Raw genomic sequence first — 27144 nt, 5'->3', positions numbered from 1 at the left:
ACTACTCAGAATGGGGCTGCAATGGACAGCTGCTGTTTTACAGGCTCCGCCTCTACCCTCCATTCTATTGGCGAACATACAATCACTGGAGAACAAACTGAACGAGCTCCATTCGAGACTATCCTATCAATGGGACCTGAAGAACTGTAATATCCTATGTTTCTCGGAGTCATATCTGAACAAGGACATGGATAATATACATCTAGCTGGTTTTTCTATGCATTTGCAGGATCGAACAGCAGCCTCGGGTAAGCTCAAGGGGGAGGTGTGTGTCTTTGTTAACAACAGCTGGTGTGGGATCTCTAATATTAAGGAAGTCTCGATGTTCTGCTTGTCTGAATTAGAATAATTCATGATACACAAATACTATTTACCAAGAGTTTATCTATATTTTTGTAGCTTTCCATTTACCACTCCAAACCGATGCTGGCACTAAGACCGCACTCAACGAGCTGTATAGGATCATAAGCAACAAGAAAATGCTCATCCAGAGGCGGCGCTCCTAGTGGCCGGTGATTTTAAATGCAGGGAAACTGAAATCCATTTAATCTAATTTCTACCAGCATGTCACCTGTGCAACTAGAGGCGGCAAAACTCTAGATCACCTTTATTCCACACACAGAAACTTATACAAAGCTCTCCCTCGGCATCCATTTGTCAAACCAGAATTCTACAAGAATTCTATTCTATCCCCCTTACAAGAAAAAAAACTCTAACAGAAAGTACCAGTGACGCGCTCAATACAAAAGTGGTCCAATGAAGCGGATGCTAGACTAGAGGACTGTTTCGCTAGAACATCACTAAGCTAAGGACCCTGGGACTAACACCTCCCTTTGCAACTTGATCCTGGACTTCCTAACTTCAGATGGTGAGGGTACGCAACAATGCATCTGCCACACTGACCCTCAACACGGGGGCCCCTCAGGGGTGCGTACTTAGTCCACTCCTGTACTCCCTGTTCACCCACGACTGCGTGGCCGCACACGACTTCAACACCATCATTAAGTTTGCTGACGACACAACAGTGGTAGGCCTGATCACCAACAAAGAGACAGCCTATAGGGAGGAGGTCAGAGACCTGGCCATTTGGTGCAAGGACAACAACCTCTCCCTCAACGTCAGCAAGACAAATGAGCTGATCGTGAACTACAGGAAACTGAGGGCAGAGCACGCCCCCATTCACATCAATTGGGCTGTAGTGGAGTGGGTTGTTATTTTATTGTGTTACTTTTTATTGTATTTTTTATTTAAGTCTGGAATCAACAGGACACTGAACAGCTTCTATCCCCAAGCCATAAGACTGCTAAATACACTGAATACGTACTGCCAAATTCTCAGAAACCAAGTTGGAGACGACATATGGTAGAGAAATGAACATTCAAATGTCTGGCAACAGCTCTGGTGGACATTGCTGCAGTCAGCATGCCAATTGCACACTCCCTCAAAACTTGAGACATCTGTGGCATTGGGTTGTGTGATAAAACTGCACATTTTAGTGGCCTTTTAATGTCCTTATCACAAGGTGCACTTGTGTAATGATCATGCTGTTTAATCAGCTTCTTCGTATGACACACCTGTCAGGTGGATAGATTATCTTGGCAAAGGAGAAATGCTCACTAACAGGGATGTAAACAAATTTGTGCACAATGGTTTTGAGAAATAAGCTTTTTGTGCGAATGGAACATTTCTGGGATTTTTTATTTCAGCTCATGAAACATGGGACCAACACTTTACATGTTGTGTTTATATTTTAGTTCAGTATAGTTAGTCAAATTGCTACCTGGATTATCTGCAGTGACCCTTTTTGCACAACTTTGTTGACTCATCACATAAACAGTTGCAACAGTGTATCTATCCTGTTGCCTAGTCACTTTATTTGTAGTTATATGTAAATATCTACCTCAATTACCTCGTACCCCTGCGCATTGACTCGGTACTGGTACCCAATGTCTATAGCCAAGTTATCGTTACTCGTTATGTATGTCTTTATTTCTGCATTGTTGGTAAGGGCCCGTAAGTAAGCATTTCACAGAGTTTACACCTGTTGTTTACAAAGCATGTGACAAATAAAATGTGATTTGTTTATGCTTTAGCCAACTCCTCTGTCTATGAGGGATGAGGACCACATCCTTGGAAAGGTCTGCTACAACTGACACATAGGCAGGCAGGCACAGACGGCTGTATCCTATCCCTGAGTTAGCCTAACATCTGACTGTGTTAGTATCCAAAAGGAAAACAATTGTGTGGTGTCCTAAAGTCTTGCTCGGACACAGGCCCCCTGAACACACTCTCTTTCTGCTGCCATGGGGAACAGACAGATGGTTGATGTGCTGAAAAACAAAACACACCAAATAAGCACTTAAGGGCCAAAACACTTCATTTTGATGAAACATTCATTCTTCTGTGCTTTATTCTCCACATAATGAACAAAGACGAACATCAAAAGGAGAGGATAAAAGGCTAACTTTTTGTGAGTTCATTTGAAACACTCTTTTTAGAGGGAGGCAAGGTGCTCTGATCTTAAGTGGGTTCAAGGTGCAAGAGTTAACATGTAAATCTCACACTACCTCTTAACGCACTTAATAAAGCATTTAGCGTTTACTTTAGTCAATACTACCATGGTCAAGTGTGGAGGAAATAGTGCTGTTTGAGTGTCTCACTCCGAGACAAGGCGGCCAGACTTACAGAAAAAAGATTTATGACTCCCAAAGGGTTAACTTCTTGTTGTGCAGAAGAAAAAAAATACTATCCACATACCAGACCAGTGAAGCCTGGACCCATGGAGAGCTTTTTAAGTTGGAAAACAGAATCAGACCACCGATAGCAGCTGAATGACAGGAATTTCAGTACTCTACAAAAACGTGTCCAAAAATGCAGGTCAACCAGGCTCTCTGCATGCAATCCTGGTCACAGAAAGAAAGACAAAGTGTGACCCCAGTCCATGACATGGCTAAACAGACAATAACACATCTCTACCCTGACCTGAACCCGTTACCTCTTCACTGAGCGGCGACCAGCACAACAAAGCAATGTTCTGGTGGCTTCTGGAATGTGTTAATTTCCTCTTTTGTTTAACTAAATGTCAGGCTTGGCTAAAGCATTGAATACAGGAGCTGCTTCCATCAGAAAGAAACCAGTGTGTTTGATATGTAAAAGTATGGAAGTATGTGTGTGCTTGTGGGATATTGAATGGATTCACAGGGATGGATGAACAATACAATAAAGCAAGACTAGGCTACTGAAAGCACATTTTATATGTTTAATAAGATTGGCTAGTCCCCCAAACACACATCCATTTTTCTGGAAGGTCTCAGTAAATGGTTTGTGATTCCTGACACATGTAGGCCTAGCAGTTACCATTACACTTTGTCAAATTATAGCTGAAGGTCGGCATTTTGACACATGCCCAAGTGCATGGCCCACTGAAGCTCATATCTAGTCAAGATCTCTGGGCTGTTAAATGATGGAATGTATCTGCACTGATCTGTTTAGCTCTGAAGCAAACTCAGCCCTTACTTCTTCTGTAGGCTAGCATAGAGTATCCTTCCTCCCCTTTAGGACTGTAGAATGCGTCGCCAGGCCTGTCATAGGACAGTGCTGGTGTTGTCTCCATCTAGTAGTCATTTTAGGAAACTGCGGGTCTCTATACATCATGCCTCGTGAAAGAGACTGACACATTTTCATACAGTAGGGGTGGTTCCCAGATAGTCCAGGACTAGGTTTAATCTAAAACACAAGATCAAAGGAAAATCTCCAAGAAACAGATTTTAGTACAGGATTAGACTTAATCGGTGTCTGGAATTTAAAAAACACCCCTAAAAGACATATACACTCATACAAAAATCTGCAACCCCCACCTGTTAACAGATACATCTTTAATATAAATATACAGTGTTAAAACAAAAATGGTTGAAATTACCATATTATCAATTGTCAGCGTACAGGAGTCAAGATGTGCACTGGTCTTACTCTCACATACAGTGAAAAGAATACCAGAGACAGATGTCTGCCATGAGCAAGATGAGCTCAACTGATACACAGGTTTAAATAGAGATATAACTACATGACATTAACTCTGTAGCAGTTGTTCAAGTAATAAATGGGGGGGGGGGGGGGGGGGTATAAGAGACAGTAGATCGGAGTCAACTGGAAATCAATTCCATATGCTATTTATTTTTCTAAGAATAGTTTAAAGACATTCTCTGGTACTTTGGCAACTAAGAAAGTATTTTGTAATCCTCCCGCTTTGGGATGGATGTGTCAATGTGTAGTTCATACATGCATAATTTATGAGCAGAATTACTGTTTTACCTCCGTTAGCAATGTGACAGCTAGCAATAGGCCTGCCCAGTGTTCTCCAATGAGGTTGCAGGGTGGGCCCAACAGCTCAGTGAGTGAGATTAATAGAGAGAGAGTGAGTGCGAGCAATGAAGTGTCGCACATATCTGCATATGTAACGTAGTACGCAATCTTCCAGGACTACTTTTGGCTCATAAGTGCTACTTTCAGAACTACTGGCTGAAAAGTATAAAAAAGTAGCAGAGATTCGCTTTAAGTCCACCATAGTTGAATGAAGATAGACTCTTGTTCTCATTCCAGAAGTAGGTATACTGTGAACCAACTCTAATACAGTACCAGTCTGACCATCTGCAAAGCACTAAAGATACAAAATCAACTTAATATTAGTAGTTGCATTTTTGAATGTAAACATTTGATCTTAAACTCTAAATGATCAAAATAACATCAAAAAGCTACACAAACAATAATTTAACTAAATACCTAAACCCTATTCAACTCGATGAGGAACTTATCACACCAAAATTATGTGTAGCTCAACTAGAACATTTTGCCCACTCACCCAATGTGGCCCTTTCACCATTTTGCCCGTTTTATACATAAAGAAATACATCACGGCTGCAATGAGGATAGACACTCAACACTAACAGGATGAACCACAAATAGCTCCAATTTTTGATCCAGATATATATATATAGATATATATCTTTAAAATAATTTAGAAAAATCTATAAAGCACAACCGAAAACTTGTACTCTCTCTATTGAACGAGTTATGAAAGGCCTTTGGTTCTTGTAGTCAATAGAATTCCCCTGCTACTCTAAATCAGATCAGAGTACACCCCAGATCCATACACAACATACCAACTGTCTGACAGACTTACTGGGGTCAAACTCTGATGAAGGCACCAAGGACTAAAAACATCAAGTGGTGTCAGCATTGTTTCTCTAAACTAGACAAACATTAAAATACCTCAAAATTGGCATCAGAGGAAATATTCATAAATGACTGCCTCATAAAATAAAGAAAAAAAGGAACAAGTACAGTAGGTGTGCAAATCCTGTCAGTGTTAAAGACTTGCAAACAGGAAGTACATATAGGACTCAAACACTGTTTCATAGGGTGTATTCATTAGTGCACATTGTAGCAAAGCATTTCACAATGGAAAAATGGTTTGCAATGACAACTAGTTTCTATTGTACAAATTCAGATGGGTCCCTTCCCATTTCGTCCCATTTGGCAATGAATACACCCCTGGCTGTTGTACTGTGTGAATGACTAGAAATCAGAGCACAACAGCTTTAAGGCGCATATTTTATCCAATCCTTTTCAGGAAATTGGTGGATTGTTGTAAAAACCTCTGCACTCTAATTTTTGTGTAATAAAGTTGGAAGCACGAAAGTTGTATGATGCATAGTACTATACAGAACAATATAATGGTGTCATCTAAAGGCAATGGCAGTGTTTCAAAGTCTGTGTGTGTCGTTACAGAGTTTATAGGATTCATCTTTGATTGTGTGTTTGAGAGTATCCTCCCATAAGGTAGAGTGGTGTAGTGATTGTTGGTGTTGGTCATGAGTATGTTATGTGCAGTTGAGGTTGTGTGCAGGTGTTCAGGCAGCTTGGCTGGGCCTGGGTTGGGGGTAGGATAGGACTGGGCAGCCCTTTGATAGATGCCTTAACATCACATTCCATCTCCTCATCATCCATTGGCACCTGCTGGCCCCCAGAGTCACTGGCAGAGTGGGCTAAGGAATCCTCAGTCCCCTTCATAATCTCTGATATGCCGCCGCCCATCTTTATGGTATTACACTGTTTTTCTATCCTCTCTAGTTTCCTCCCCTCCATCTCATCTTTCTCTGATTGCGTTTGTACACCCTCCTCAATGATAACGGTATCAACCTCGTCAATCTTCTCTTCTTCCCTATCCATCGTTACAGTTTCTCCCTCTTCCACTTTCGCCTGCTTTGTCCTTACAGAGCAGTCTCCCTCAGGCTCCACCAAGCTGCTCTTCCTCAGGTCCTCTTCCACCTTCACCTGGATTGCTGGCTCAGAGTTAGAATTCCTGCCCTGGTTCTCCAGGGGGGTGTCTCCCCAGGCCTCCCCAGACTTGGTGAGGAAAAACTGGGTAGGTGTAGTAGAGGTGTCTGGGCTGATAGTGGTCTGCTGCGGCAGCTCCAGGAGGAAAGCCCTGGCCCTGCTGGGTGAGCTCAAGTCCTCAGCCTCATCACACGACTCCACTCTACGACTTTTAGCTAAGGGGAGTGTGGAGTCACCATTATCCTGATCCCCTGAAGACATCCTGTAGTCAGGTTCATCAAAGGCAGATCTTTTGGTGGTGGAGCACTTGCTGAGGTTGAGGGGCAGGGCCTGCTCTGGGGGAGGGGTGACAGACAGATGTGGCTTGCTACTCAGGTCCTTGGCTAAGACCTCCGACAGCCGCTTGGTGATAGAGTAGAGCTGGGCCGAGCCCAACCGCGTACGCATCAGCTGGCGCACCTGCAGGCTGCAGTCCAGATCCAGGGGGAGGACCCGGAGAGGGGGCAGGGGAGGCCTGCTGCTACGGACCTCCCTGGTGCTGCTGCTACCCCCCCTCTGGGCTTCCTCATCCAGCCTGCACCCCCAGCACTGGTGGTGGGACTGATGGTGAGACTCTGGGTGGGGCTGGTTCCCATTGAGAAGGGTGGTGTTTGGGTTCCCTGTCTTGGCCTGGAGGTAAAGACTGGCGGGCTGGTGGGAGGCAGGGTTCTGGGGGGTTAGACCAGGGGTGTCCAGGCTAGTGAGGCCCAGTCGGCTCCTAAAGAGATCAAGGGTACAGAGGCCTTTAGTGGGGCTGAACCCTTCGAAGGACCCCCTTGTGTGGAGCCTGGGGAGAGCAGGCAAGAAAGTGGCAGGAGACAGAGTGGGTGATGGTGCTGGAGAATCCCCGTTCTCCATCTTTACCTCCCTTTCGGTTTTGGGCAGGAGGAAGGGGGAAGAGATGGGAGACAGGTCTGGGGTTAGTGGCAGGTTGGCCAGGTTTAGCCCCTGGAACACAGACAGGGACTCGAGAGAGGGGGCCTGGAGAGGGGGCTGGGCCCCGAGGTCCAGGCTAGGTTTAGCTGGGGGAGACAGGACCACTGGACTGGCCTTGGAGACTAGGAGTTTGACCTGGTTCTTTTTGCCTGGAGGTCTACCACGGCCTCTCTTCACTACCACCACACCGTCTGGAGAAATGGTCTAGTGAGAGAGATGCCATACATGAGGAATTCTCATTTTAGTCTCTATAACACCATATAATACATTCATACATTAATTTACATTAGATTCAGATCAAAACAAGACATAACGAGTGATGAATTGCATATTAAATATCAAATGACTGACATGTACTGAGCAAGTCAAAAATGATGAACTGTATGTAGAGTGAGAGATTAGCAGACAGACTCACTGGAGGGGTAGGGGTTACAGTCTTCTCAAGGTTGGCCTCTGCTCCTCTCCCCTTCACCAGCGGTCTCCTCCCACTCATCGCCCTAACTCGGGTATGCCCAGAGAATGCTGGGAGTTTTGGTTCTGCACCACCTCCATTTCTGTGCTCCTCGTAAGGAAGAATCAGCCTGAGGAAAACACACAAAGCCAAAAGTTTCAGAATGAAAAACAAGTTTTGTAAGGAAACACCAAGGCCAAGAAGCCTCAACTGCTGGTGATTCCCATCAAGTACATTAACGGCATCATTCTAGAACTACAATCTTTTGACACATTTTATGAATAGTTTCAGCCCTGACTCAGTGTTTCTCACAGCTGAAGCACGGGTAAGAGTTGTGCACATGGTTACCTTTTGTCACAAGAAGAATATACATACTTTAGGTGGGGCACAATGTAAACTAGTCTGGCACCAGCAGTGTTCCTGCCTTACCTCTCATAGTGCCTCCTGGTGCAGGTGGCAGCACTGGTGCTGCCCGGGCATCCTCCTAGTTCATTATACACTTTCTTCCACAGACGCTGGGATGTCACCTACAGGAGATGGTAAAGAGTTTAAAAGCATTTTTTAGACAATTACATCTTTTTACAAATGGTTCTAAGTAATTTGCTCAGACATTGCGATCTATCCACTATTGTATAAGATATGTGGCTGATAAAGAACGAGGGCTTTCACTACTCACCCTCTCATGGCCCCCCAACTGTTTGACTATAGAGTACATGACAAACAAGTCAACTGTGGACACACACAGGTAAGAGTGTTAAAACATACCATAGGTCCTAAGAGCTGTGACTTTGACTGTCTGGATTACATCACTGACAGATAAACAGCTTGTTCAAATACATAACCACATGGTGGGAACATTTTATTTAGTTCCATAGGGAAAACACACTTTGTATTCAAAGTCTTTGGTATGGATATTAATGGTTGTTGATGAAGTCATCAGTGAGTGACTCACTCTTCTTGAAGCCGAGGTTGGGCACCTTGCTGATGGGTGAGCCGCAGCGCTCCATGTAGCAGTAGAGTTTATCCAGGAACATCTGCTCCTCAGGGTGGGGGAGACAGCCCTCCTCACGTTGCATCTCCACACTGCCCACCACATTTTCCTACAGGATACATAAAGTTTTCACCATACTACATGTGGTAATGCTGTACAGTCCCATTTTTTTTTTTTAACAGTCCCATTTCAGTTGGTGTCCATTAACAAATTATGTGGAATTTTTATTTCTAAGAATAGTAACTACTTGGCATAAATAGTGTGTTGTGATGCATTTCCTAACAAAAAAACCTCAAGGTAATTACTAGGATATAAAGTGATTTTTAAGGGAATATGAGGTTAATAATAAGACATCTGAAAGTAACTGGATGAAGTTGGTCTGTAGCCATAGTAAAACTTTATAGAACAAAACTAATTGTACCGTTATTCTTTCTATCCAGGACTCTGATTGGTTGAGGGCTGGTGGCTCCACAGCTTTCTGGCCTTCTGGCCTTCCTCTTCTCTTGAGGGGTCGCCCCTTCAAGCTGAGGGAAGTGCATCCTGGGAACGGGACACACATTTCACCCGAATTCCAAATAAGAAGAGAAGCATGGGCCTCAAAAAAAGATTGTATATCCCATAACTTCAGCACATTATGTCCACAACATACAGTATGGCAAAGACTGTTCCACCAGCCAGCAACTCACCCAGCTGTGTCCAGACACTGGTATTGCTATCCAGGGTGGGGTGGTTGAAGGTGTCCCTGCAGTAGAGGACCTGGGTGTCGTGTTGGGCCACCCTGATCCCCCCCAGGGCCAGCAGATGGGGATCCTGCAGCCCCAAAACCACCCCGTCCTGAATGCGTCTCTGGAGGGAGCGGAAGCGGCAGTACTGGGGGTAACTGAGCACCTTGACCCCCAGACGCTCACCCTTCTCTTCGATTGATGCTGGGGGTCCATTGGTAATGGGGGTATGTTTGTGATGACTGTTGATCTCGCTGGACTTCTGGCTTCCTCCTTTCCATCCTGGAGGTTCAGGACAGGTCCACCTCACCAGATCCTCCACCCGCACCACTATCTTCTTCGAGACGGCCAACACCTCATCCTGAGGAACACACACACACACACACACACTCTTTAAAATTGGTGCATACCGTAAAAGAAAGGGCCACCAAACATTTTAAGAATCAAGGAAATACTTCACATGATATAAGTCAGAGTGCCAATAGCCTGTGGCACATGAGGAGCCATTAGACCTCGTACTCCTCCCAACACATTGTTATTAACATAGGACTGTAGCGAAATAGGAAACAACTTTGGAAAATCTGGGATTCATAACTCATTATTTACATCACAGCAACAACCACCTGAGAAAATAAATAAATCTCATGAAACTAGTCTTTGCCATACTTGTGCATTATTAAAACTGAGAGTTAAAAAAAACAACTTGAATGAAAATACATTTAACAACACATGAATTGTCTAGGTTAATAACAAAATGTTTCACTTGAATGAGGGGAGAAGTGACACAACAATCTAAGGATTCCTGCTTAAAGTTATCGGTGGTTAAACAAGTTGGCTAAATGCCAGGCACACACAATCCATTATTACGTCAGCCCAAGCAACATATGATCTTGCACAATACAGTATGTCCTTTCATGAGTTATGCTGTGTATGACATACTTGTCTAGCAATGACAGATAAGGACTGTAATTTTGTGTGATTCTAAGTACTTATACGTTGAACAGAGAAAATGACACCCACATTCAGTGTTTACAGTAATGTAGATTTGAATAGCAGTTGTGAAAATTATTGAATATTCCTAAATGATATACATTCATTCTTCCAAAAAAAAGAAACCTTGTAAGGAAACACCAGACCCACACCCCTTGGTTGCCCCCAAATTATGTCTATAATATAGAGCTCAGTGGCCCCCCCCCAACCTCTCCATGCTCTCTGGTCCTGCCCTTGGGAGTATCCTCAGGGAGGAAGTAGAGTCTGGAGCTGGCCAGTAGATGGCGTTGGGCCAGGTCCTCCCACAGTAAAGTCACCTGAAATAAGAAATATAGTTATTTAGCAGATAATTTTATCCAGAGCGACTTACAATTAATACGTGATCAGTACGTGACAAGAAGGAATGAAACTCAAAACTCTGGGTCTTGTTAAGGAGGTTGCAACGTTACAGACCGCTCAAAATCAGGTAGAAATCGGTGAAGAACAAATTATTATGTATCCATCTGCAACGTTTTGCACATTTCACCACCCTGAATACACCCTGGTACGGAAGTATCATGCGCTAACTAACGGAGCTATGGGAAGTCGTACCTCAGCAATGCACACAGGTTCTTGGGGGCCACAGCGGACATAGTAGAACTCCCCCAGTTTCCAGACCAGTGCAGGGGCGCCAGCCAAGGCCTCACAGCTCACTGACTTATAGAAGGCAAAGGATCCACGCAGGCAGGAGGGAGCACCTAACCACTGTGAGCAATTTTCACAAAAAAAGAAAGAACGGTTAGAGTCATTTAACCATTCCTGTCTGTTCAATGTGACTAGGCATGTGATTTGAGTCAAACTTGGACCATAATGTACACTGAACAAAATATGAACGCAAAATGTAAAGTGTTGGTTTCATGAGCTAAAATAAAAAGATCCCTGAAATGTTTCATATGCACAAAAAGCTTATTTCGCTCAAATTTGTGCACACATTTTTTTTTATACACCTGTTAGTGAGCATTTCTGCTTTGAAAAAGATAATCCATCCACCGAACAGGGGTGGCATATCAAGAAGCATGATCATTACACAGGTGCACCTTGTGCTGGGGACAATTAAAAGCCACTAAATGTGCACTTGTGTCACACAACACAATGCAACAGATGTCTCATGTTGAGGGAGTGTGCAATTCAAATCAAATGTTATTTGTCACATGCGCCGAATACAACAGGTATTGTGAAATGCTTACTTACAAGCCCTTAATCAACAATGCAGTAAAAACTACAAAAAATAAGAATAAGAAATAAAAGTAACAAATAATTAAAGAGCAGCAGTAAAATAACAATAGTGAGGCTATATACAGGGGGCATGCTAACTGCAGGAATGTCCACCAGAGCTGTATGTTAATTTCTCTATTATAAGCTGCTTTCGTTTAACAGCAAAACCATGTGTACTGTCACCATTTATTTTCTGCAATTATACTGGGAGCAATAATCCTGTGACTATGTCTTGTACAGCCCAACTGACATCTACTATATAAATCAATTTAAACATAAATACTTAATTTTATTACTACAACTAATTAGTGCCCCTCACAAATGTCTGTAACAGACAAGGAAAGCATCATTTAAATTTCAAAACAAACTTTTTTTTCAAGTTTGAATTAAATAGATGTTATTTATCCCATCAATGTGTACAATCTGACTATCAAACACAACTCCTTACACAGACACCCCTTCACATTACACAAATTATTAATTTGGCCATGAACATATACCTTCAGATTCTACCCAATGTTCTTGGCAAAGACCTGCATTGCTCCCCATTTATCAACATTAGTTAATATGTACAGCTCATTTGGAAAGTATTCAGACCCCTTCCCTTTATCCACATTTTGTTACGTTACAGCCTTATCCTCAAATTGATTAAATATATTTTTTAAAATCGTCATTAATCTACACACAATACCCCTAATGACAAAGCAAAAACCGGTTCAGAAATTTTTGCAAATTTACATTAAAAAAACAACAGAAATAGCTTATTTAGATAAGTATTCAGATCCTTTGCTATGAGACTCAAAATTGAGCTCAGGTGCATCCGGTTTCCATTGATTATCCCACCAGTGGTAAATTCAATTGATTGGACAGGATTTGGTAAGGTACACACCTGTCTATATAAAAGGTCCCACAGTTGACAGTGGATGCCAGAGCAAAATCGAAGGAATTGTCAGTAGAGCTCCGAGACACAATTGTGTCGAGGCACAGATTTGAGGAAGGGTACCACAACATTTCTACTCTATTGAAGGTCCCCAAGAACACAGTGGCCTCCATCATTCTTAAATGGAAGAAGTCTGGAACCACCAAGACTCTTCCTAGAGATGGCCACAAGGCCAAACTGAGCAATCAGGGGAGAATGGCCTTAGTCAGGAAGGTGACCAAGAACCTGATGGTCACTCTGACAGAGGGGAGAACCTTCTAGAAGGACAACCATATCCGCAATACTAAACCAATCAGGCATTTATGGTAGAGTGGCCAGACGGAAGCCACTCCTCAGTAAAAGGCACATGACACCCCGCTTGGTGTTTGCCAAAAGGCACCTGAAGGAGAAACAAGATTCTCTGGTCTGATGAAGCCAATACTGAACTCTTTGGCCTGAATGCCAAGCATCATGTCTGGAGGAAATCTGGTACCATCCCTACTGTGAAGCATGGTGGTGGCAGCATCATTCTGTGGGGATGTTTTTCAGTTGCAGGGACTGGGAGACTAGTCAGGATCGAGGGAAAGATGAATGGAGAAAAGCACAGAGAACCTTGATGAAAACCTGCTCCAGAGCGCTCAGGACCACAGACTGGGACGAAGGTTCACCTTCCAACAGGACATCGACCCTAAGCACACAGCCAAGACCACGCAGGAGTGGCTTCGGGACAAGTCTAAATGTCCTTGAGTGGCCCAGTCAGAGTCCGGACTTGAACCTGATAAAACATCTCTGGAGACCTGAAAATAGCTGTGCAGCGACACTCCCCATCCAACCTGACAGCGCTTGAGAGGATCTGCAAAGAAGAATGGGAAATCCCCAAATGAATGTGCCAGGTTTGCAGCATCATGCCCAAGAAGACTCGAGACTGTAATCGCTGCCAATTAAGGGGTATTGTGTGTATATTGACAATGATTTTTTTAAAATCCCTTTTAGAATAAGGCTGTAAAGTAAAACATTGTGGAAAAAGTCAAGGGGTCTGAACACTTTACAAATGCACTTTACAAAAATAAATGCAACATGCAACAATTTCAATAATTTTACTGAGTTACAGTTCATATAAGGAAATTAGTCAAATGAAATAAATGAGGCCCTAATCTATGGATTTCTGGACAGGGATGTAGCCATGGGCTGGGGAGGGCACAGGCCCACCCACTTGGGAGCCAGGCCCACCCACTAGGGAGCCAGGCCCACCCACTAGGGAGCCAGGCCCTGCCAATCAGTATGAGTTTTTCCCCCAAGAAAGGGCTTTATTACAGACATGGAACTGAGGAGTATTTCTCAGCGGTCAGGGTGGCTGGTCTCAGACGATCCTGCAGGCTTAGAAGCCGGATGTGGAGGTCCTGTGCTGATGTGTTTAGATTTGGTCTGCGGTTGTGAGGCCGTTTGGAAGTACTGACAAATTCTCTAAAACAACATTGGAGGAGGCCTATGGTAGAGAAATTAACATTAAATTCTCTGTTGGACATTCCTGCAGTCAGCATGCCAATTGCACACTCCCTCAAAACAACTTGTTGTGTGACAAAATTGTGACAAAATTGCACATTTTACAGTGGCCTTTTATTGTCCCCAGCACAAAGTGCACCTGTGTAATGATCATGCTGTTTAATCAGCTTCAGCTTAATCAGATGCCACATCTGTCAGGTGGATAAATTATCTTGGCAAAGGAGAAATGCTCACAAACAGGGATGTAAACAAATTTGTGCAAAACATTTGAGAGAAATAAGCTTTTTGTGCTTATGGAAATTTTCTGGGACCTTTTATTTCAGCTCATGAAATATAGGACCAACAATTTACAAGTTGCATTTATATTTTTATTCAGTATAGTTTGCACAGTCTATGTCTATGTGTGAGTGACCTCGCTGCAAGTGGCCATAAATTACAATGGCTAAATACAGTGCCCTTCTGCTCGCCACTCTAGCATCATGCCACTTTAGCATTACCATGCACCAAAACACATTCCAAAGTATTAATCTACTTAGTAGGCAACTCATAGATATCGGCCTCCATGCATATTATATAGTTTTTTTGGATGGGTATAAAATAAAAATTATACAATTTATCTATGCAAAAAAAAAAAAATGTTGGTGATTCATCCAAAAACTATGAAGAAACTTGCTGTAATAATGTTTAATTTATATAACGTTTTTATTTATTTTTTTACTCTTAAGGCCTAATCTAAAAAAAAACAATAATAGGTCGGTCCATTTTCTTTGTTCAGGATCTTCTAAAATTAACACCCCTGTAGGCCTATTATAGGGCCCAGCCCAGATGCCTAAATGCGGAAACGTCTCAAATTCGCACCCCTGGTCCTCACCCCACCCCCTCTTGTGGGCAACCCCGTCCCCTACCTAGTGTAGCAGGAACAGAACACGTTGATCACTTGGCCAACTAGTGGTGAAAATTAAGTAAATTTGATTCTACAGTAAAGCCACAAAATATAAAAAGACTGAGTTTTCAATTTTTAAAGTGGATTTTTAAATAGAAACACTAACCAACTGATTTGATTACGTCAATGCTCGTGATTGCTTTAGAATGGCACTGCTGTTCCAGGAAGAGAGGAACTAAAATAAAATGTGCTCTATCTGCAAAATAACATTATGTGACCTTGGATATCATAATATACAAACGATCGTTTACACACTATTACAACATTCTAAGGGGTACAAAAGTACATTATTGGATTTATTTAGAACAGAGGAGGATCCGAGGGACATATAATATTAATGTAGAGAAAACTATGCTTGCTAGGCCTATAACTTAATAACCTATACCATCATTAATGATATAACTTTAATATTTCTGATATTAAATATCAAACCAATGTAGGTTTATTGATATTGAAGTCTTTCAATTCGACAGAAACAAAATCATCCCGTGCATTTTTGTAGGCCTGGTATGATACAATCAAAAATAATCCTCTCAATTTCAAGTAAAAAGTACAGCGATTTCCATCACGAAAATCCTCATTCCATTTTGAGCAATACCAAATACACCCGAGACATAACGTCGGCGTTTTTTTACTATCCATATGTTGGCTATTTGTTCGATAAATAAATTGTTCCACCTAGTTGCATCGATGTTATAATCTTTAATATCACGTCACTGTAAATGTAAGATATTTGTTTTCGAATTACTCAAAACACGGTTAAGTTACACCATTGATTTAGTTGAAAAACAAAATCTTAATATTGTCGAATCGTCAGATAAAAACGTTCTTTAATGTGGGGGTAGAAAACGTAGGTAGTCGACACGACACAAAATAAATTAATCATTAACAGGAAGAAAATATAGAAATATTGAAGTTGAATTACATTGCAAACGCTGGTAAATAAAATCGTAAAAACCTGTTAGCGAAATTTGGGGCTTTCAAATATCATAGCGAGCTATTTTCTCCACTGGAAAGTTGACTCATTCAGCTAAATTGCAATTGCAAAATACTTGTTAGCTTGATAGGACAATCAAGTCTACATTCTAAACAAAATTCCAGACTTGAAACCCGGCAAACTGATATCAAAATAAGACCAAAATTATCGGTTTATTCCCCATGTCAACATGTAAAAGTGGCATGTGTGCGCATAGAAAAACTACGATTTATTTCTTAACAATATAGTGTCGGTTTTACCTGTATTGCATTCTGCTCCATTGCAGCCCCACATTCCCTTATTCCCTCTCGAAGCCCCCTATCAAGTTACACAGCCGGGTACTCACCGGCACACAACAAATGCACAAGAAAAGGCCCCTCTTTTTTATGAAAATAGGACAGGATCTAGGTGTGGCCAAAACTGTTTGCGAGAGTAGCCTAAGTTATTGTTAATATGAAAGTGGATATTTTTAATGGGAGGACATTTTTCCATTCTGAAATCATTGTTGTTCATGCCTGTAATAGTCCTTATTTTATTTTTCTAACAGTGTAGCCTAATATCAATCATTGAACTGGTCAGTCCGGGTCCTCGGGTATAACCATGGAGACAAACGCCTGGTGATCATTTTAAGTTATCGTGACTTGTATTTTACACTATACCACACTGGGAGAAAAGGTGAGCAAAGACAATCACGTGTTATGGCTGAAGAAGTGCAACAGAACTACTAGCCTACTGGGGGTGCAGGGAAATGTACAGTGCAACATTGTATCAATATCAAATGCTAGCCATCTTTATTTGCAGTAAGTTTTGATTAACATAACACGTGTTCAGAAAGGTGTCTGTTGTTTAAGAGTGACTGAATATTCTAAAGTTGTATAATTTTGCGGAAAACATTGATTTAATGACCTGATGTTCCTTTGTACAGTTTCTCCAACAGGGGGCGTGAGCGTGTGTCTCTTTCCATTCTGTGGAACTTGGCTTGACCATGAAATTCATAGATTTTTACTTCAAGACTAATTGTATTACCAAGCTGCCATTCAAATATAGCTGCAGTGATGTCCAAGTATTAAATATTTGGTCTCTAAATATACTAGCAATACAGTGAGTTTACCCATTACAAGTTTTCATCCTAGTATAAAATAATGTAACATTTGTTATACATAATACATATTTCACACAGAAGTTTAAGAAAAAAAGGGAATTTCCTCACTGAAAGTTAACCATGTACAACAACAAAAAATAGCCTACTGTAAAAAAGTTAACCTCAATGAATTCATTCATTTCCATACAGTAGGAGAAAGTGAGTGAGCTGTTTAGGATGTACCGTACAACAAAAGCATTTGAGGGGGGACATTTTTATGGTGCTGCATTTCAAGTAGTCTTTCCAGTATGCCTCCTCTGACCTAACATTAATTTCCATCTTCCTCATCCTCCTCTGCTGTCCTCTAACAGTCGGGGCGATATGGCCAGCTTTTGTGCCACCGCCATTACCATGGCAGTGCTCTTTTCCACTGCCATCCTCCGAGACGAGGAAAGTGATGTCACACTTAGGGACCAGGATTCTTACGGTCTCCTGGAGCTGCTTACTGAAGCTGAAGGGAAGAGAAACAGGGGGACAACAATGTTGAGAGAGACAGGGAGATAGCCATACTTTGATTTGACTACCTGCACACCTGATACTGACATTGGTCCTCCTGACAGTGCAAAGGGGTGAATGAGAGATACAATCTCCATGGACAATTGGAAAATAACTATTCTATGAAATAATATTCCATCATGTGAAATTCCTGCATTTAGACAAACAGAGTGGAAAGGCAGGGATAAGGTTGAGGGAGGGGTGTAAATTAACTTTAGGATAGTGGTTAGACCGACATATTACTGAGATTCAGTGACTTGTGAATACGCTGAGGAAACAAAGGCAGGAAATCCACATTGTTATTATGGCAGCACAAGAGGATATTCTCCATTCAATCAAGTGACAAGAATATAAAAAGCAGAATTTATCTGTAACTTTCCACTTAAACTGAAATAACCCTGTGGACCATTTCTATCTGAGGTGAACATATTTTTACGATATATCGTATCGACATTATCACAATATATTTTGCGCTAGTTGTCTGTACCTGCACCAAAATTCCAGTATTTTTCCTTCATAACTAGTTCTTCAACCTTCTTTTTAATAAGGGAGCTCATTTGTTTTCAGCACTAACAATATTTCTATGACTGATCAAAACTAATTTTCTCATGTCCCTTTGCAGCAGACATATGGTGAGCAATGTTTAGAACGTTAAATTGCCAAAAAATCCCAGTATCGAATTGCAATACATCATATCGGCACCTAAGTATTGTGATAATATCGTATCATGATGTCCCTGGCAATTCCCAGCCCTTCCATTTCTAGTCAATTTTATAATATATGGTTGTAAAGACAGTTGCGCTCATTTCTCTCAATCTTACCCAGTAGTAGCTTCTGTATTATGTAGCACATTGATTTTTTTTTTTTTAAACTGCTATATTTAGGATCTGTGTAACTAGAGATGACACATAAGAGCATGGTGTGTCAGTCACTTACTCCTCTACCTCCAGAGATGAATCTGGTCTCAACGCTGTCCTGGACAAAGTCACAAAACAACAGAGTTAAGTACACAGATAAATTGACCAGGGTGAATGAGGTTTGGCCTGTATTCGGCAAATGAAAGTCAAGAGAGTCAAACATAGAAGTTATGTATTTTTATGTACTTCAGCTATGTACTTTTGACTGCTCATTAATTTGGCGTAGAAACACATACGCATGCACGCCTGGGTTGAGTAAATCTCGATCCACCATCAGGTCAACACGCCCCAACCCTTGTCGGTCACCTTTCGGTTACTGACCCAATGCTCCTACCTGCCAGGCTACCTGCAAATACATACATCCTCCCCGCCCACTCTCTTCACGTTATTTATCTAATCCACGTAACATGCGTTTGTCCCCGTCCCTGGGGAGGCAGAGAATCTTACACAGAAATGAATGCAACATATTGCATGCACACACACAAAAACGCAAACAAAACCCCTTTGCTATCATCTCCAGCAGAGGGAGCCATTGCATTGTGGAAGTGCTAGAAATGGCACTAAACTACATGATATGTTTCAAGATAGGACTCCATGGTTATCCTTGACATCCCTAACATTGTGGCAAGCAATTTGTAATAACATGATAATATGACTTATATATGGTTACTACAGTCCCCTTCTCCTTCACTTTCTAGGCTAAATGGGGCATCTTTTGCCTTTATTTGTGTTCTTTCCTCTAATGCTATATTTGCAGTAGTGTGGCTGCAGTACAGATAGGTACTACCTACCAATGATCATGTCAATCTCACAGCTCTGGTCCCTGTATCCACAACTCATCATGGTACCCACAGTGTCATTCACCATTGCAACTGAACCAATGTCATAGTTCAAGGGGGGGGGGGGGAGAAAGACAGAAAGAAATATACTGGTATAACAACTTATTTTATAGGCTCTACTAATGTAGTAATAACATTCCAAATGCATATCCCATCAAAATAACTGTTTATTAGAAAGTGGTGGTAGTTGGATGATAAGAGGCCTACAGACTCAACTCTCTGCTGTGGATGGCTTCTCTCAGTAGCCTGACCACGTCCACTCCTGAACAGTTAAAGAAAGCCTTTGATCCAACGGATCAGGATACTCTGGAAGTCGAGGTCAGACAATGAGTGAGATTTGACCATCACTTACTATTAGCCCTTGACTTTTTCTGACAAAGTTGTCAAATAGACTGTCCAAACAAGTGTAAAGACAATTAAATGTTCAAATTAATTAGTCCAATGTTGAGAAGTAACCTGGGCTTGGTATTTTCTACTAATATCAGTCCTGGCTGCATGAATGGATCCTTTGTGGATTCATGTGTGTGTGCATGTGTTTGTGTGTGTTGGCTGACTGACGAACCTTGTCGATGTCTTTCTGCTCGAAGGAGAAGTTACAGCCCAGAGGTAGCGTCTGATCCTTCAGCTCCAGGAACTCAGCCAGGCAGGCCGCAATGTGGTAAAACCACTGGACAGGGAAAGACATCACAATGAGTCAACATTTTACAACGGTGTGCGAAAATCCAAGAGACGGGTCTGAAAGGGGATTCATACCTATGCAGGCTGGGGAATCGTATACGTTTTCTCTAGAAACTGAGCATGGCTTTCAGCCATCAAAACCTGGCAAAGTCACAGCCCTCATGAGTCACCAAGATGTATTACCTTGAGTATGTCTATGTTCAATTATCTGACTTGTGTTTTCCTGATCAGTCACATGAGTAGTTTAAAAAGGGCTTTGTGGCTGACAGACGGTTTTCCAGTCAATGTAGATTGACTTAAAATGAACCATTGAAAGTCCATGCTTACAAATTAAGACATTGTAACAACACAGGGATTTACAGGCACCGTTTCTACCTGGGATTAAAAAATAACCACCCCATGGGAGGGGTGGGATGAGCTGTAAAAACATGTACATCCCAAACATACAATGAAAGACTACTCTTGTGAACTCAGTACCACACACACCTGCCCTTGCTTGGAAGTGTACATCGCCAGACTGCTAAGAAGCTTAGCATCCAGGCCAAGGTGGCGAGACACGGTAGTGATGACACCATAGGCCTTGTTGATCTCTGCACCAGACAGGATGCTCTTGCCAGCATACTTGGGGTCTAACATGGGCTTCAGGCAGAAGTCTTCACGCTTTTTGATGTATTTCAGAACAGACAGGATGGTATTGTCTCCCTCAATCCGTGCAATGGCTACTGCTATAGGTTTCAGGAGTTTCAGGCTGCTTACCACTCTCCCAAAATACATCATCCAGGAGGATCCTCTTGATGGGGCTGTCCATATCGGCAGACTGTGATATGGACATTTCTTTTAGAGACTCCTTCCCCTACAGGAGACTGTCAAACATGTCAACACCACCCCCAACGGGAGTTGCTGGGCAGCTTCAATGTGGTGCTCTTATTCTTCTCACTTTGCTTGGTGAGGTAGATTGCTGCTATAACTTGATGACCCTTCACATACCTAACCATTTCCTTGGCTCTCTTGTAGAGTGTATCCATTGTTTTCAGTGCCATGATGTCCTTGAGGAGCAGATTCAATGCATGAGCAGCACAGCCAATGGGTGTGATGTGAGCAAGCAGCCTTAATGTTCGCAGCATTGTCTGTCACCAGTGCAAATACCTTCTGTGGTCCAAGGTCATTGATGACTGCCTTCAGCTCATCTGCAATGTAGAGACCAGTGTGTCTGTTGTCCCTTGTGCCTGTGCTCTTGTAGAATACTGGTTGTGGGGTGGTGATAATGTAGTTAATTATTCCTTGCCTGCGAACATTCAACCACCCATCAGAGATGATTGTAATACAGTCTGCTTTCTCTATGATTTACTTGATCTTCACTTGAACTCTGCATCCTGCAAATTAGTACAGTAATTTCTGGACTATTAAGCGCACCTGAATATAAACCGCACCCACTGAACTTAAAAAAAATATGTATTTTGTACATAAATAAGCCGCACATGTCTATAAGCCGCAGGTGCCTACCGGTACATTGAAACAAATGAACTTTACACAGCCTTTAAACGAAACACGGCTTGTAACAAAAAATAAATAGGCTTTTAAATGAAACACGGCTTGTAACAAAAAAATAAAAAATAGCAGTAAACAGTAGCCTACCAAGAAAGTCATTGGTCACTATCTTCCTCCTCCTGTGCACTGAAACCACTGAAGTAATCTCCTTCGGTGTCGGGGTTGAATAGCCTCAGAATTGCTTCATTCGATGTTGGATCGCTGCCCTCTTTAACACGCAGCAGTCCAACCTTTCGAAACCCGTTGATGATAGTGGATTTTTTGACAATGCTCCACGCTGTCAGCAGCTCTATTTCCTTTTCCAACAGCCAGATTGATGGCCTTCAACTTGAAAGCTGCATCATATGCATTTCTCCGTGTCTTTGCCATGATGAGGGTGACAAAATGACTACCGTAATCAGAATGATGGGAAGTTTGAGCACGCTCGATTTACGTCACATTATGTGACGGTGCTCAGTTTTTTGGCGGCATGAATCTTGTGAAAGCGGGAAAAATCCATAAATTAGCCGCGTCATTGTATAAACCGCGAGGTTCAAAGCGTGGGAAAAAAGTAGCAGCTTATAGTCTGGAAATTACGGTAGATAAAGCATGTCTGGTTGGAGGAGTGTGTGCTGGGCGAAGAACATTCAGCGACTTCTTCCAATACACATTGCCTGTGAACATCAGCGGTGAACCAGCTGCATACACAGCTCAAGCAAGACATTTATCAGTATTTCTCTGACTACGTTCCTCCACTGTCAAAAAAAACTCTGATTCCAGAAGGACCATGAGCTGTTGCTATCGATAAGGTGTCTGATTCATCATTTTCACCTCGAATAGATGTAGAGGGACTTTTGTCAGAGGTAGCTTGTTGTGAGCGCTGAGGGAACTTTATGCACTTGGCCAGATGATTGTGCATCTTTGTTGCATTCTTCACATATGATTTGGCACAGTATTTGCAAATGTACACAGCTTTTCCTTCTACATTAGCTGCAGTAAAATGTCTCCACGCATCAGATAGTACCCGTGGCATTTTCCTGTAAAGATTAGAAAAAAAATAGTAAAAAAACAAAACAAATACAATTCCATGTACAGATAAATAGTTAAGCAGTTAGATTAAACAACTTCTTTGTAAGATAAATGTTTTAAAATGAAACATGTATGGAAACAGGTAAATTAACACTTCACAGTTAGCAAGCTCAAGCAAGCTAAAACCCACATGGTAGCAAAAACTAACAGGCAGAAATTGTTAACAAGTTAGAAATGATTTAAACACATTTTGCTGCAGGCTACTATTTACTAGTTAACAAAAAATATTTATGTCATAAAATATATTCACCCCACCTAGTACTGTAATCAAAACTTCCCAGAAAGCATTTAGTCCTAGGCTCAGACAGTTTAGTAGTATGGGCTCAATAGCATCCCATTAGTGTGCAAGGCTCAGACAGTTTAGTAGTATGGGCTCAATAGCATCCCATTAGTGTGCAATATCTTGAGAATCAGATGTACATGTGATGGAAGAATGCACTGTGCATGCAGAGGGTTTCAATTCCATTGAATTGGAGATATTTTGGTTAAACTATGCCTCAAGACCTAGAATTGGCTTTGTGTATCCCACAAAAAAGGTTCACTGTTATAAGCTAACTTTATTGATGAATTTAAGCAAAACTCCCAACATTCTCGGGGTTAACTTCCTATGGAAAAAGTTTCCCCACCCTTTGCAACCCTAGTCTCCACACACCTAGGCTATTGATGTATTCAAGACAGGGCCATTTTTATTGATCTCAGATTCTCAGTGTCAAAGTAGGCTGTCATTTCGATCATTTGTCAAAAATGATTTCAGAACACATTTCATGCAATTATATAAGGATTCTACTGCTCTATGCCAGTATGCAAAAGCAATGATAATGCTTGCAATACTTTGTTATAAAGATTGATTTTTTTCCCTTCTTGCGTTCCTGTACCTCAGATCCTTCCCAGGTCACCCCTCCCAGGCTCGCTTTTTGTTCCCGGTACCTCCCAATTTACAAATTAAGCACTGAGTAAATTGGTTAATAGACCAATGATAAAGACAGTTCCAAACCTCTCTGCCAATAACAGCTAGTTTTCAGTTTTCCACCTTTCCACTCAGACCACTCCCAGAAAGTCCTAGCAAAATTCTTGTTTGAAAAATAGTCTTGCTAAATAGCTATTTTTGCCCATTTTAATGGAATTCTATTACAGTAAGCTACTTAATTGTTACGCAGGCAATATTTGATATTGATATAAAACCGGTTGCATTGGGCCTTAAGGAATACAGTACAGTACTGTACCTGTGCCATCAGGTGTAGACCTCACAAAAGTGGGCAGTATCTTGACTGCCGCTCGGCGGTTTGTGTGTTTGTCCCGCCTTATGATCAGGTCCTTCCTCAGGCGAGACGACACCTCCCGCAGCTTCTCCACAGAGCGACGGAAAGGCTGCAGACACTCTACCAATGAGAAGGTTTGTTATTTCTATTTCAGGACAAGGTTACCATTGTCCATGTCATCTGGTATACCACCTGTATACCATCTATAACACTATTACAGATAATGGCATAGTCAAAGATGACCAGTGGGATTATGACATGTTATTCAGAGTAACACAACAGTCAGAATAGACAAAAATAAGTATTTCTCCACAAGGTGACGATGCCCATGCATATGTAATTCTCCGTCAGAAATAGTCCATCTCCAGTGAAAGTAATGTACCATTTTAAGTTAACTTGACTGGATGAATCCCTAGATCCTACTTTTCTGTTCTCTTCGAATATGATACTGTAATCTTAAATCAATGTTGTGAAGCAGATCTGCTCATGACAACACTGATATCTTTTCAGGAGGCACCCAGCCCTATACCTAACACTATATTTACATCTTAATTCATCCAGGTCATATATCATTCATCCAGGTTCAATTAGGTCTCCCTTGCTAAATATATTTTATCTCAATGAAACCTGGATAAATAAAGGTTAGATTGCTATAATTTTTTTTATGTCCTTGACTTGAAACATGGGCTAATTGACGACTTTATTAGAGAGTGTAAACAGACCTACACGTCAGAAAACAGGCAAAAAAGTTCCACAGGAAAGGAACTGGTATTGTTTGGGTTGAACACAGTCAGCCATAAAAAAAATATTATAGACCTCTGAAGATGAAGATAAAAAATCTTTGTTTGGGGCCTGCATGGCAGAGTAGTGGCATGCCCTCAACGTTCCGCCCTGTTGAAATACCTTCGACAAGTTTCAACATTCATCCCTGCTGCGTTTTTTACTGTCACTGGTTCCTTCTAGGGTTGGGATAGTATAGTATCATGGAAAGGAAACAAAACGCAAAGCAGATTTAACTTCTTTAGGAAAACAACCCGAATGTTGGAAACAAACATCATTATGTTGTCATCCGGCATCACATTTATTTATTTTATTTTCCAATAAATAAACCTGAGGGCAGCAGGTAGCCTAGTGGTTAGAGCGTTGGACTAGGAACTGAAAGGTTGTAAGATCGAATTCCCGAGCTGACAAGGTAAAAATCTGTTGTTCTGCCCCTGAACAAGGCAGTTTTCAATTAACCCACTAGCACAGCCTCTGCATCTGAGCTCATGGCTGCTCATGGTTTTGCGAGGAACGTGGATGGATTCTCTGTTTCTTCTTCTGCGACACTCCGCTTTCACACTAACTTCAGTACTTCAGGTCTCTCTCATAGTTAAAATTTGCAGGTGTTAAAATATTAGTGTGGAGGTAAGTGTTGTGAGTGTTATTCTAGTGGAGTTAACACCAGTGGGATAAATCAAGTGTGAATCAACACTGTGTGGTGTTGTTACTCAACTGAGTCAAGTTCATTTCTGTTAACTCTGAGTGAAAAAGATGTACTAGGGAGGGGCCTCAACACATTTCCCAGCATGCTTTGTTGCAGATTGATTTTTAGAATAGTACTACACAGACATACATAGAAAATCTAAACGAATCCAAAAAATATATAAAAAATAAACAAATCCAATCTGTTATTGGTTAGATTAACTGAATCCATTACTGAGATGGTTGTTCCAGTTTAGATGTTTAGTATTAGGTATTCTTTATTAGCTAGTACTTTACCATAGCAGTCATTCTGAATGCTGGTTGTGGGTGATAAAAATAGTTGAATATCCTCCCTCTAGCTGGATTCCAATAGGAATTACAAATCACTTCACAAACCAGCATATTGTGATTTGCAGATTTTATATGGCCCATGAGCCAGGATCATCAAACCACAATACTGGTTAACTTTTAATTTAAAAAAAACTCACTCAGGCTGTCATTTAGTGCTGACTGCAAAACCATGTCTCTGTTACTAACAAAACACAGTCATGGGTAGGTATCACTAACATTCACTTGAAATGCATGCTGGGAAATATGCAAATAATGCTCTGCACCCTACAATGCTACAACACTCCAAGAATGACTGTAAAACTACTTAGTGTTATTTTAAGTCAGAATTTGTAATTACAGACCCAACACTCTTAAGGTGTTAGTTTGTCAACACTTTGAAAAGTGTTAGTTTTACACTCTTTCGGTGGGTCACATACACACACTAAGAAAGAAAGTGTTTTACCACTGAGTTAACACTCACCTTTCCAGACGTATCAACCTCCTCATGGATGGTGTAAACATCTTTCATGCTGCTGATCCTCCACTCCTAACTTCAAATAGAGGACACGTAGGTTAGTCCCTCCCAGGTCTGGTGCCAGGAAGTCACCAGTCTCTGTTGAAGCCAACCAGAGTAGTTTCCACTTTCCTTGAGTATACAAAATTCAGTCCACATAAAAGACGTTTTCACTGGACCACATCGAGACCATGTCTCTTTAAACATACCTGTTCCATTAGGTGTGGTCCTCACAAAGGTGGGAAGCATCTTAAGAGGAGCCTTTTGGTGTCTTTGCCCAGTAATTTATTCAGGTCTTTCTGCAGGTGAGATGACACCTCTCCTAAGTCCTCGTCCTACTCAGAGACGGAAAGGCTGGGAGACACTTTCCCCTGCAGAGGAAGGATGAAACGCAGCGATAAGGTCACACACAGTGGGTGTACCATGTGGAAGGTATCTGCGGATATGCATATGCTGACGGGGTCTGAGGAATCCTGGCTAAGTTTGGCCCTCTTGCTGCTCACCTGGGAGGATATAGAATCACTGGAATGGTACACATATGGCAAAGAGCTTAGATGCTAATAGCAGTGTTAACTGTACTGTAATAGCACATTCCATGGATTGAATCACTTAACTTGATATGCTTGTAGTGTTGGCAGAAGAAAGTACAAATTTTCAGCATACTTTGGAAGGAAATACTTCATGCAACATCAGGTGTAAATAGCCCTACCATATACTTGACATAAAACAAAATTAACTCGACAGAACGTACCTAAATTCACTACAAAATAAATTGAAGAACTGTTTACCTGCAATTGACAATCAGTCCTCTTGCAATCATTGTTTACACTG

The 27144-nt window shown here is 41.6% G+C and overlaps 2 protein-coding genes and 2 long non-coding RNA genes across 6 annotated transcripts; 2 read left to right on the top strand and 2 right to left on the bottom strand.

Annotated features, from left to right (window-relative positions):
• Window positions 1-10128, top strand: LOC149979980 (uncharacterized). The gene is made up of 2 exons (XR_016484049.1): window positions 1-248; window positions 9194-10128. It is a non-coding gene; the product is annotated as an uncharacterized LOC149979980 (long non-coding RNA).
• On the bottom strand, window positions 3830-16466 carry LOC110533603 (uncharacterized). The gene is made up of 10 exons (XM_036990014.2): window positions 16321-16466; window positions 11057-11209; window positions 10675-10782; window positions 9440-9836; window positions 9175-9293; window positions 8715-8862; window positions 8439-8491; window positions 8192-8289; window positions 7727-7892; window positions 3830-7515 (listed from the first exon to the last, which is right to left on the bottom strand). The coding sequence occupies exons 1-10, from the start codon at window positions 16339-16341 to the stop codon at window positions 5869-5871; spliced, it is 2910 nt and encodes a 969-aa protein (XP_036845909.2). The 5' UTR covers window positions 16342-16466; the 3' UTR covers window positions 3830-5868.
• On the top strand, window positions 16401-27107 carry LOC110533602 (uncharacterized). The gene is made up of 3 exons (XR_002474999.3): window positions 16401-16735; window positions 24058-24139; window positions 26619-27107. It is a non-coding gene; the product is annotated as an uncharacterized LOC110533602 (long non-coding RNA).
• Window positions 19405-26637, bottom strand: LOC149979979 (uncharacterized). Of its 3 annotated transcripts, XR_016484047.1 has the most exons (8): window positions 26523-26637; window positions 26281-26350; window positions 23970-24125; window positions 21766-22694; window positions 20617-21415; window positions 20015-20119; window positions 19670-19758; window positions 19405-19487 (listed from the first exon to the last, which is right to left on the bottom strand). XR_016484047.1 is itself a non-coding variant. In XM_090188611.1 (3 exons), exons 1-3 carry the CDS (start codon window positions 20905-20907, stop codon window positions 19723-19725), a joined length of 432 nt encoding a protein of 143 aa, XP_090044737.1. In that variant the 5' UTR covers window positions 20908-21284; the 3' UTR covers window positions 19602-19722. The 3 variants fall into 3 exon arrangements, 1 of the variants encoding a protein (XP_090044737.1); XR_016484048.1 differs by lacking the exons at window positions 26281-26350; window positions 26523-26637 and having other exon boundaries at window positions 20617-21374; XM_090188611.1 differs by lacking the exons at window positions 19405-19487; window positions 21766-22694; window positions 23970-24125; window positions 26281-26350; window positions 26523-26637 and having other exon boundaries at window positions 19602-19758; window positions 20617-21284.
• Window positions 27108-27144: the final 37 nt, after the last annotated feature.

This window comes from Oncorhynchus mykiss, chromosome 10 (assembly GCF_057628025.1).
Source record: "Oncorhynchus mykiss isolate SJ-2025 chromosome 10, ASM5762802v1, whole genome shotgun sequence".
NCBI lineage: Eukaryota > Metazoa > Chordata > Actinopteri > Salmoniformes > Salmonidae > Oncorhynchus > Oncorhynchus mykiss.
The sequence above is the reverse complement of the archived record's forward strand: the minus strand, read 5'-3'. Positions and strand labels throughout refer to the sequence as shown.

Excerpts from the sequence above, each read along its gene's own strand:
- LOC110533603 (XM_036990014.2), bottom strand. The coding sequence starts at position 16,341 with ATGGAGCAGAATGCAATACAG. Across the intron at positions 8,290-8,438 it reads AGTTGGGGGGCCATGAGAGG|GTGACATCCCAGCGTCTGTG; the intron begins GTGAGTAGTGAA and ends CATCTCCTGTAG. Across the intron at positions 7,516-7,726 it reads CTGTAACCCCTACCCCTCCA|ACCATTTCTCCAGACGGTGT; the intron begins GTGAGTCTGTCT and ends CTCTCTCACTAG.
- LOC149979979 (XM_090188611.1), bottom strand. The coding sequence starts at position 20,907 with ATGATGTATTTTGGGAGAGTGGTAAGCAGCCTGAAACTCCTGAAACCT. Across the intron at positions 20,120-20,616 it reads ACACTTCCAAGCAAGGGCAG|TGGTTTTACCACATTGCGGC; the intron begins GTGTGTGTGGTA and ends TTCCCTGTCCAG. Across the intron at positions 19,759-20,014 it reads AGCAGAAAGACATCGACAAG|AGTATCCTGATCCGTTGGAT; the intron begins GTTCGTCAGTCA and ends CTCGACTTCCAG.